This window comes from Vanessa atalanta, chromosome 8 (assembly GCF_905147765.1).
Source record: "Vanessa atalanta chromosome 8, ilVanAtal1.2, whole genome shotgun sequence".
In the NCBI taxonomy this organism is placed as follows: domain Eukaryota; kingdom Metazoa; phylum Arthropoda; class Insecta; order Lepidoptera; family Nymphalidae; genus Vanessa; species Vanessa atalanta.
In genome coordinates, this window is record NC_061878.1 from 4,026,880 (window position 1) to 4,039,861 (window position 12,982).

The 12,982-nt window shown below is 30.8% G+C and overlaps 1 protein-coding gene across 2 annotated transcripts in view; it reads right to left on the reverse strand.

The window, feature by feature from the left end:
• Nucleotides 1-935: 935 nt before the first annotated feature.
• Nucleotides 936-12,982, reverse strand: part of LOC125066048 — a 110,742-nt gene continuing 98,695 nt past the window's right edge. For both annotated transcript variants that reach the window (XM_047673943.1, XM_047673944.1), the window contains one exon: nt 936-2,104. In XM_047673943.1, coding sequence (XP_047529899.1) covers nt 1,210-2,094 — 885 coding nt within the window. In that variant the 5' untranslated portion in view covers nt 2,095-2,104 and the 3' untranslated portion in view covers nt 936-1,209. The remainder of the gene's footprint in view (nt 2,105-12,982) is intronic.

Genomic DNA, 12,982 nt, shown 5'->3' on the forward strand with positions numbered 1-12,982 from the left:
TTAATAATTATCGGACGGATCGTTTACCATTTAAAAAATTGTACTTAAATTCTAAGAAATAAATTAAATTAAAAAATAAATACATCTTAAGTTCTTTTAAAAATTGCTATTTTAAAAAACTAGCTTGACTAAATTGTAGGCTACAAAGTCTTGTGATTAATTTTAAAAAACCTAATCCATGAAATAAATAAAAATATATTATTCTAAAATTATATTCATCATTTATATCAATCATAATGTTTTAATTTTCGTGTTTTTTTAAAATATCTTTTAAAAAAACACGAAATATTTATTGAATATTTAAAACCAATATTGTAAAGAAATTTATTAGTACAGATATTTTTTGTATGCTTACTAATTTCAACTATTCAATCTATGTGTATTATAGGTTTTGTCAATAAGTACAATATACTTACTTATTTAATGTAAAATATTATATGGATATCAAAACTATTGTTTTGTCAGTTCGAATGGTTTTTGATCTTAAGAGCAATAATTTTAAATAGATGATGGAAACTATTTTCATGTTCACATAATTGAGTTAAGGAATCGAATAATATTAGTATTTTACTTAACATTGAATTAATAATTTCACATTACTATTACTTTATTTCTATAATTTACGTATTATTTGTGTACTAAGTACGATTTTACAAAATATATTCGATTAAAATAGGTATTTAATTTTATTAATAAGCAGATGCTTAGAATTAAATGAAAAAAAAAAGAAACCAAAGCGATTGAAACTTATAGTATTCGTATATAACGTGTAAAATATGATATATCATGTTGGTAATAGCAACATTAGTAGTATCCTCTCGGTAAGTTAGTGGGTACCATGTGACAACGAACTATATCACCACACGCTCGTTGGTCAAATCAAATACCACGATTCCCGGGATTCCTGATACACAATTTCGTTCCGTTTCAAGAAAACAATCCTACAGATTGAACAAACGAGAGGAAAAATGTTAGACATCAAATATACCAAAAAGAAAAAAAAAACCTAGAAAACCTTGTTCTAAAAAAATAATGTTTATGAGCAGTTTTAAAAATCAATTATTAAGCTGTATATTAATGATCACAAGTTATTATAACTGTATAGTACTAACGAAATGGGTGGATATTGTCTAATGACGTTTAGAAAATGTCTAAGCATATTACGACTCGATACGAGTCATTATTATTTCCTATTGATACGATAAATGATTAAGGATAGAAGTTTTGTAGAGCATCTGAATATATTGAGTTGTAGGTGTTCCTAAGAACGTAAACACTATCGTTGGGTTTTCCGTTAAAAACGTATGGTCCTTTAAGGTTGGTGACCTTTGAATTGTTTGAAACTGATTGTGGTTTTGGTTTAGAGTATGATGGCGCATTGTAACTCGGACGAGAAACTGGCGGCATGACAGGTTGGGATGGTCCGTATCCGAAAGGATCGACAGGCCCTCCTGGATAACCTGAAGCGCCGCTCCATTGATAAACGCCCGTTGGTTTGCCGTTAGATACAAAGTCTAATGGCAAGTTGATAAACGGATCGGCAACTTGTTGAGGAACTCCCTGAGGCATCATTGGTGGCATAGCTGGTCCGAGGGAAGGAGGCTGAGAAACATAACCTAAGCCTGGTACAAACATATATGGGGTTGGGGGTAATCTGATGTAGAAGATTGGTGAATTATCGTATTGAAGCGAATTTAGGTTATCATTCGGGAAGGTGCTACCACTACCATTTTTTTTCTTGTTCTGTTGACGACGCTTCGAAGGAATGGTCCGAGATAAATCGTCGTCGTCGAAATGATCATCATTTACTGAGAAAGTGACGTCATCATCATCATCTTCCGCGTAATCGAGACCTGACGATAAGTAGGATGGGAAATAGCCTCCAAATAGATTAAGAGCCTTGTTTCTTCTGTTTGTCGGTTCTGGCACTGGTGTTGTTCCATCCTTAAATTTATCTTCAAGTTTGCTCTCTCGTTCTGAAGTCGTCTCGTCTGCGGGTATTAAAGCGGCTCTTGATCTTCTCGAGGGTGCACTTTCAACTTGGTATAATGCGACGATAAGTATGAGCACTGACAACAGCATTGAGTATTCCATCTTGATTTATCTGAAAAGAGAAACAAAATATTTGAGTCTTTATCTTTGATAATGGAATCGCAAAACAAATAACATAATTAAAAACGTTAGACGAGTGTTTATTATACACATTTCTCAATATGAAAGCAAAAATAACATAAAACGTTAACAGCTTCAGGGCTAATGCGTTAGAAGCCATAATATTTTATACCTACATAAGAAATCTTACCGAGCACTATTTTTCAAAGCTTAACAAGACCAAGATTAATTACAAGGCGGTCGTATGGAGTGTTAATCGATTCACAGGGAACGTGAGTTACAAAACAAACCTAAAGATAAACGCATTATTACTGCTAGACATTTTTTATATCTTGACTCCCGTGGACTGTTTGAAAGGTGATTTGTATCTATTTGTTTTAACTTAATAGATGGGTTTTCTACTTTGCGGAATCTTAGAGTAATTTTACATGTAGCTTTTGAATATGATTTCTTTTTTTAAAGAGGTAATTGTTGAAGTCACTGGAAATAATGAGTGTCAAGTCAGAAGCATATTGGGTCTTGCATATGTTTGTGAAATTTGAGCAAGTTTCGAGAGCAGCGCTGATCTTTTATGACATTTAGTTATTAATTACGATACCAACAACAAAATTTATCAAGATTTAGAAAGATAAAAAAAACGTACTTGCATTTGGGACAAAAAACTTACTTGCTCCTCTCGTGGGAGTTTAGAGAAGGAGTTATTCTGAATTGAACAATCTGACGTTGTGACGGTGGCCGTAACTCAGAAATTTCTTAGTCTCCTAGGAGTCTCCTAGGAGTCTCTAATCCCTATGAGAGCTATGAGGACTATGAGAGCGCAGGAACGTGTTCAAGATAGAATAGACAAATTTGTGCTTTATAATATCTCCTCGCAGATATATTTAATAGATAAAATACAATACACCGGTTTACATCTAAAAATATTGAACCGAACGAAAAATTTTGTATTATTTATTTAACTATTATAAATAAGAACTAATCGAACGATAATAATTGTCAGCTTAATATTGATCTTACTATCAGCATTGAAGACAAATGAATAAGAAACAAGGGAATAAATTAGTCTTAACAAAAAAGTACACCGTTATATTTCGTGATCGTTTAATCATCGTTATTTATATAAAAGGATAATGTTTATCGCGTACCTAATTATCATATATCTCATTACTGACTTAACGTCATCTTAACACCGATTACAGATCGAACCATTTATACAAATACCATAATTATATTTTCTACGAGCATTTGAGATATATTATATTAATTTTTAAAATTATCCCATTAAAGTATAACTTCGTTCTGCCAGAGTTGTCCAATGAAAACAAGGAATTTAAGGCAAAGGTTTTACGAGAACAGCTTTATAAGGAATTGACGTTTATGGTCGTGGGTTGTGTTCTGACAGGACTAATCTCAGTTAAAGCACAAAGTAAGGAAGCATTCAATGTTCTCCGTTGATAATGCATTTTAACAAACACGTTCCTTCCCCCTTCACGCGTGGACAAAGCCGCGGTCGGAAGCTGGTAATAAAATAATTTCAATATAAGACTTTCAATCATTACAGAATGGTACGTTCATTGAAATCATTCCTGACACTCACAATTAACAGTGTATTACTATCATTAATATATTAAAGCACCAATTTTTACATCCCATTAATTTCTTAACCAATTTCGTACTACTTAAGCGACTTATAGTTAGACACCACGGAACGGAGAGACCGTTCATTACTTACGAATGCGCTAGACGAATTTACTCCATGACGGTTATCATTATACAGTAATATAGTTAATATTGCATTATTATGATTACCGGTTGAATAATTTATGTAGCGATTGAAGTTTAATTAAATAATGGTTTACGCTCTTTGAGGTATAATTTGAATATTTCAATTTAATTAATGCAATTAAATATTTAAATTGTTTAAAGATATTTTATCTTTAACACAAAAGTTACAATTTTTTTATATGGTATTATGAATTCTATAAAAATCCTTTATATATGCACGCAACAGGAAAATATCTTTTGTTACAACGTATTTTTTAAATGTCATAGGTTTTCTCTTGGACTATTTTTTTCTTATACTCGCTCGACCATAACTTAATATATTTTGCCTCTTATATTAAAAAAAATTTAAGCGGCAAAATATTCAGCATTAAAACACAAATAACACGGGTTCAAAAGCATTTATTTTATATAGTACTTTAAATAGATTTTATTTTTAGTAGAAGCGAAATGTTGCAATTCTATTGAAAGAAACCATCACAATTATGAACAAAAAACTAAATAGCTCTCGTTAATCTTATAGTCGAATTAAAATTTTAAAACATGTTTTTGTCAGTAATTGGACCAGTTAAATACATGATTGCACAAATTAGAGGGTAATGTGCTCGAAATACATAAGCATATTATACGATGTTTTTAATTTATTAGGAATGTGAAAAAAATCACGTCTTACAACAGATAATTTTAACACATCTAGTTTTTTTTTTAAGGTAAGGCAAACGGTCGTATGTATTTTTACGCCGTCAAACATTTGAATTAAGATCTTCAGACCTATAGATAAATTGTCGATATTTGGTAAAATAATAACTGGTATCCCTAGCGCGTAAAATTTAAACTAGCTCACCCTACAAGCAATGTCAGTGATGATCTCTGTTCTCGATACCATAATACTTGTAAATGGTCTTATCCTGGAGACCAAAACGTCTTATGTGCTATGGCTGGCAGTGTATTAATAAACATTAGTGAAGTTGGTCCATTTAATCGCGTGTCTATAAGATTAAGAAAAAAATAACAATAAATAAACACTTCACTTGATTTAGTTCTAAGCATTTGTAAAGAGCAATGACAGAAACCACAGACCGACCGGTGGTGGTTTTATTTTAATAAAATGTCACTGAAACCACACATATCAATAGATTAAACATTGCACTCATCCATTAGTTATTATATTATTTAATGTAACCATTCCATCATATGCAATATCATATTCTTGATAAATGAAACACACACCGTTGACTGACAAGTAACTATCGCTTACTTAAAAAGTCGCAAGCAAAAACACATCGCGATAAACTAGGAGTTGATGTCCCTGTAATATGACCGGACGATAGTATCTTTTTATAGATAAGTACATTTAAATTATATGCATCTGTCTAAGGGAAATATGTAGGAGCCTAAGCGAGTTTTAAATTGTATTAATCAATATAAATAAGAAACCATTTTCTGTTAGATCATTATAAGTACGGAATACTTTACGGAATTTTCATTGGATTGACCTATAAAAAAAAAATTAAATATTTTGCGACTATCAATACGATGAAAATAAATTCATTATTTTTATTTGTTAGGTTACGAGATACTGCTATGATTGATTTCGTAACGAGTGAACGTTGACCTGGGGGTCGCAATCCTTAGTTCAAAATTCAATGTTCGATATGAATGATACATTTTCAAATACGACATATATATTAATATATTTTTACTTGAAGAATTAACTTAAAAAGAAGCTATCAAGAATGATTTAGAATTAACTTAATAAGTGAACCGTTTCGTAGATTTCGGTTTGTGACAAAAATGTTTCAAGAACTAACCCAACCCCTTATCTCAAACATCAACCCGTCAAAGAGTGAAAAAAAGTAAAAAATCCCTATCCTTGGGATTCAAGCTGTATCGTTTTTATAGTCGTATTGTATCAAAATCAATTTAATTTGAAAAAAATAAATAAAAAAAAAGATAATTATGTGATAATGATACCATGAAAGCATAACACACACACAGTTAATTTTGCATTCATAAAATTAATAGTAAAGATGAAAAAAAAAACATATAACACTTACATAACAATTATAATATAATGCAAAAGGCGTGATAAACGCTTAATTAAACTAAATATAATAAAACAAAAAAGTTATCTATAAAGAAAAGCTAGTACGAATCGTGTAAAAACACAGATTACAAAATACCCAACGTTAATTGGTTTAAAAGGACCTGCAAGAACTCTCACAACGATTGACTTTTTTTTGCTTCATTAATACAATCGAGATAACTTAATTTATTCAAAAGAATGTTGATGATCATTTATTAGCAATGATAATATATTTCATAATGAAAAAATATATTTTTTTAATGCATGAGAATTATAAAACACACCCAAATGTACTGCTTACAGCAAAAAATTGCTGTTTTAACTTGTGTAATTTCTATACATTGTGCACCAGGTTTTATTGACAGCACACCCAAATGTACTGCTTACAGCAAAAAATTGCTGTTTTAACTTGTGTAATTTCTATACATTGTGCACCAGGTTTTATTGACAGCTCATACAAAGTTGACAACATAACTTTGCTTAGCGTCTAGTAAATTATATATAACTTTACAAATAATACGTTCTGTTTAGCATTACGTCTTAACAAGGTTACGTTAATTTGTAAACAATTTATGCAATGTGGTTGCTCGAGAAATGTAAAATCGGACTATTTGTGTGCAATGATCGCTGGTTGATTGATACACACGTGGCAGAATTTCATACGATTTTTTTTGTGTATATAAATGTATCTATATCGATTAATATATCGTTTTTTTTTTTTAACGCGTGTCACGGAAACCGCTGAATATTTTGACATTAAGTTTGTATCGTTATATTCACCGTGCTTCAGAGAAGAGTTTTGGATAACCATTGAATCATATTATAATATACTTCAACGTATCACGTAGACGTAGCAACGCGTGGTTGGGTTGGCGTGATGATCGCTGGTTGATTGATACACACGTGGCAGAATTTCATACGATTTTTTTTGTGTATATAAATTTATCTATATCGATTAATATATCGTTTTTTTTTTTAACGCGTGTCACGGAAACCGCTGAATATTTTGACATTAAGTTTGTATCGTTATATTCACCGTGCTTCAGAGAAGAGTTTTGGATAACCATTGAATCATATTATAATATACTTCAACGTATCACGTAGACGTAGCAACGCGTGGTTGGGTTGGCGTGGGTATGTTTGTATAAATAAAAAACACAATATTCGAATTAGTTCTGAAAGGGTTCAGTAGCATTCAATTAATTCGCCTTATTTCTGACCAACTGAAATTAAGATTTGAAGGATACTTTTTTCTATCTCTGCCTGCTATGCTGTCCATACATATATTTCAGCAAATCGTTTATTTTCAAGTCTTATGATCTCGGGTAGTTTTTTTTTTATAAATGTTTGTGGTAGTGGCTGTCTATAGTATCTAGTAATGACGCACGCTAGCGTTGTATACGACCATTAAATTACTGTTAAAATAAAAATAAAATGTGTTTATAATGAAGAAAATTTTATAATGCTTATAAAAATGAATGTATGCGGACTTCATAACGAGCTTAGTGGAAATTGAGTGGAGAGAGAAACCACATAGGTTTGCGGTCTACATGCCTAATGATCCCACTAAAATTACCACAAAACGTACATATTATGGAAAAATGTAGGCTGTATTCTTTTATTAGATTTAAAAGCTATCAAATACTCTTAACTCGTGATTAGAAATTTTAACGAGAAATCGTAATGATGATGAGTCCAGCACATAATAATTTGAATACATAGAACTTTATTACACTTAACTATTAAAGCAACCAATTTTAAAAACAAATAAAGAAAGATGATTACTTATTTTTAACAAACAATTGTATACTATAAAAGGAGAAACGCCGACTATAATTTTCTGCCAATCAACCTAAAGGCTATGCAGATATTCACGGTTGCGGCCAATGATTTTATAACATATTAACAAATAAAAAATATAAAAAAATATTTATTTCGAGTCGTGAAAAAAATTTACATAATATATTTTTAATAGTTCGTATAAAAAAATTAAGCCAAATAAATCATATAATACTTATACTCGTTCATTTTAGTTGTCCGATATTATTAGATTATAATATCGGTACGCGGAGCTCCCAGACAACTCGTGAGGTCGGGGAACTAAAGGGTACGATCGCGGTTAAAACTCAAGTATTATATTTATGGTTAGCTCAACTTCAGCGTTAGTCAGTATATAATATAAGTTTTCAATCACTTTTACAAGAACGCAAAACATATGAGACACGTTACAATAGTAATGAATACAATTTAAGTTTTGAATCTCGTTGATGAATCTTTTGTAAATATGACAAAAGATTCATCAACGAGATGAGAGATTATGTGTGTTTGTCACAGTCTAGGTTATCGTTGAGTTGAGGAGGGCTACATTAATACCTATCTTAATTGAGGACGCGGATGTAAGCCTCATCGAGCACCACTTTGTCATAGTTAATTTGTGTTTTTCTATTCATCTCACAGCGAGGTAAGAAAACTATCGAGAGAAACCTAAATGTATCCGAAGAAATTTCCATTGCAGATCAGGCCGGTAAGTATGTAACCACCATACCTTCATAATAAGAGAGGAGATATTTGCCCAGGAGTGGGATAATTTCGGAAACTCACTCAACAAACGGAATTCTTACATACAAAACTTGACAGTTATAGTTAATAACAGTCGTATATTGATTTTTATAATTAAAATAAAGCTAAACAGTTATTTATTAATAAAACGACTAACACATTACATAAACACTAATCACAAAACCATTAATAAAAAAGGCTCAAAAAACTATATAGACGCATAACGAGTATTCAAATGACTTATGATTAAATTATTTAACATCTAAATACACGAATAAAAGTCTATTTACGTCTAATCACTGTCATCATATAGTTTTTTTTTGACGTTCAGATGGGATTACTGGTAATATAATTGAATAACGTTCTATATAATAAGGGATCGTTGACTCTTTATTGGCATTCGATACAAATATAATGAGATAAGCGCAATTTAATGAACTACGGTTATGTTAATCAAGCAATACAAAAAAAAAAAAAAACAATTTATAACTGCTATGATGGATGATACCTAGAAAACAGCGTTGAAACTATCATACATTTATTTCAAAGCTTTTTTTATCTGTATCAGATTAAAAAGAGGTGTTAATATGATAGAAGTTTCCGTTCGAAAATTGAAACTATAGTTAATGTGTGAGTGAGTTTGTTTCTTACGTTTTCATAGATTACCCTCTCAACCGACCATCGTGAAATTTTCTATAGACATTGTCAGGGTTACAGAAAACGACATATGATGTAACATCTCCTCCCTCACATGCGGGTGAGGCCTCCGCTTTAAATAGTTAATAATACAGCTGAAATTTTAATATAGACTAATTGTTACGATACATATAGTTAACATTTGGTTCGTATACCTTATTTCATACCAATTAAGATTGCGGGTTCAACTCTGAGCAAGTGGTGAAGTGGTGAAACATCGTGATTAAGCCTGAATTTGTCGAATGAAAACCTTCTACCCGATACACATATGTACCAAATTCGCATTAGAAGCTTCTTGATAGAGGAATTTGGGCTTTACAGTCGTACTTCAATCATCATCGTTGATATTAATTTGTATGAAAATACAAATATCTAAACATATATTTAGTAGAAATTTTAAATTAGGATTGTTTAAGTATTTGATTAATAAAAGTATCATGCTTAAACGAATGATTGGTGTTTAATGAACCACCAATTAAGGAAATCGTGAATTAATAACTTCCTCTTTTGAATAATTAAAATTTATATTTACATTTTCTACGAACGATACTCGACCATACCAAAATCGAATAATATAAAAAAAATATTGCATGATTTTCATCAACGGTCCTAGTAGAGTTTTGATCAACATTTAATAGTATATTCGATGTAAATTAATATTATATTTATAATTAAAATAATAGTTTCAGTTTTAAAGTCGATAGTGTGGTTTTAAAGTGTAAACCGGATCGAATATCAATAATTTTATTAATTTTGGTATGTGAAGCTATTGAAAACGAAAGTGTTTGTTATACTCAAATAAAATAAAGTTATAAATGCAAGTTGTTAATAGTGGCTGCACAACATTCGCGAGTGGACGGGAATCGCGAGAGCCGCCCAGCTATTTGCCTCGCTAGGAATAGGGACGTATGTATATATACAATACTGACTGCCAACCAAACTGATAGAAGTAGTTAGCCATTATACAAAATTAAACTTTCCAGGAAACATGAAACATCTTTGGATTATATGTAAAAATTACTCAAGTTATTACAATTTTGGAAAGTAACGTATTGAATATAGAAATTTGATTTACATCCTTTTATAGCAATGATATGATGTACTGATTTTGTTTACGCGGGTTTTTCTTAAGGGATACGGTATTATCGAGGATGGTTGATGAGATGGTTGATCTTTGGGCTACTATTGAGATTGAAAAGAAAACCAAAACCGGTGATGAAGATCAGGCTCGGGATCTCCAGATTTAACGATAATACAAGGCAAGTTTTTAGTAAATACGTATGTTTGTGAGAAAAAGTACCGGAAATATTTGGATAGAATCTATTTGTCTCACAATTCAATCGTATGCTAAGTTAACATATACCAATGACATATTTCAGTGGACCGTTAAGAAAGTAATGTTAAATAAATCAGTGATTTATCTCTCTGGTTTAAGGAAGTCATCCATTTAACTAAAAGCAAATATAGTCAGAGTATATCTACTTCCTGCAGTTTAAACCGAACCATATCTAAACGATACAAAGTTAATTATAAAAGACATATTTATAGCTGCATTGAGGGAATTAAGTTTGAACTAGAGGTTATCACTAATTCGAAGTAGAGAGCGTTTGAATTGCGTTGTTATGTTTAAAACGCTATATTCTATTAATTTTAATATTTAGATTTAATAAAGAACTATTCTAAAAGATGAGGAGACGATTTTTTATGTAGCTGAATAAAACTCCTAGCAATAAGTAGGACTTACACCAGATGCAACGCGTTTCGAAGGAGGTTTTTGTATAAAATATAATAATATAAAATAGTTACCCTTAACCATTTACCATTTCACCCACTTTAAATTTAGACTGTTGGCGTGTCGAGAATTTCAATATAATTATTTTGGATTAACATAACAATTGTAATGAATATGCAACAAAAGCACATCTTTTACTACACTGTATTAAATTAATTTCTAGAATTCTTATCTAAATGTTTAAATTTTAGTACATTGGTAAAATTATATTTTAATTGAAATATATAACATATTTATAGATAGTTGTATCTTAATATTAAATCAGTTAATTTATGTAAAATATCCTTACTTTATTTTTGTGTACCGCTTCTACCCTTAAAGTCTTGAGATAAAATTGTGCTCAGAGTTTTATCATATTTGTTTATATATGAAGAATAATTGGAACAGTTTGCCTGATTGCTTGACGTTTACAGTTGCCACACCTTCGGGTGTAGCCTATATTTATCAATAAACGCAATGTGTAAAGCAAAATAATTATTCAGCTCGGACCATTAGGTTCTACGTAGGTAAGATACTATTATGTTTGTCTTTGAATAATAAAATCGAATCGAATCGAATGATGAGGATTTTGCGCACATTTGTTTTTTATCAATCAGACACACATACTGAGTTCCACGTATTAATTTAAAAAAAGATAAAACGAAAAATTTCTAACTTTTACACAAATTTTCTTTACTTTAATTCATCCTTTATGTAATTCTTTATGGGATGAATAACACTAAAATTTATGTATCTACAAAATCTAAAGCAGGTCTGCAAAATTAAGTTTAGTTAAGCAATATTAGAGTTTTATTGAGTAAATCGTATGTAATTAAATACAAACATGCATCGATATGCCATCAGCCTTAATTTAATGTCCTTCTGGACTACTTATTACGTTACATGTAACTTAACAAGTTAAATATGTTTTTAGCTTTTTATTGCATTACATGTCGGCTACTTGATGCATTTTATTACTGGAATAAAAGGACTAAGTTCAAGCACCAAAGCTAGATTCAGTGGTAATCAATTAGTTGATTGGAAACTTTATTTATTTCGATATTAAATTATTAACTTGCGAACATATATCAGTTTAATTCTATTAAACATACATTTCGCATAAAAAACTTGCATCTCTATCTTACAAGTGTAATTTGATATACTTAGTCTTTTCCTCACCGACACTAAATTAATTAGTTCCTAATATGAAAAAAAAAACAATTATAAAATATATGTTCCTTTTTTAAATATTTCATCTTATTCTAATCGTTGTGAATAGAATAGTCATAGACGTCTATATGTGTTTACATATGCAACATGTGATTGTAAATATGCCTGTACAAGTAGCGCTCCGTTGCTAAAAGTCGGTCTATCTTTAACGACTTAGTCTGCTGGTTAAACATAACCGCACATTAACTCACGGCATAAATCTTTTCCCTTACGTTGAGACGAATTGGACTATTAACCTAGCGAGCTATTAGCTGACTGCGGCTCAGAGGCATTCCAGAGATAAAAATGCGCGTAAAAATAACGCAACGGAATAATTATGTAATTTTTCAGATAATTAAATCTTTTAGTGTAAATATGATGGCATTTTATGACATAATTATGTCTATATTAGGAACGAAGACTATTGATTGAGTATAGATGGTACCAGTATTACTGGTTCTTTATTGTGGCTGTTAAAATAAGTTTAGATACTTCTTTTTATACGCACGAAGATTTATGTCATTTTGTTAATTACGGGCGGTGCGTGAGCTCGATACAAAATATTGCTAGTTAGTTGCGTAATTATTATAATCATCTAGAAATACTTCCAGTATGTTAAGTACACGGACAGAGCCGAGATGGTTCAGTATATTATGGGACACGTCAGTCTTCGACGTCGTCTTAACAGAACTGGGTTCAATTCCGGAAAAGCGTCATGCGGCTCTCATGTGCTTTAAATTTGCTATAAACACATTGATCTCGTGTTT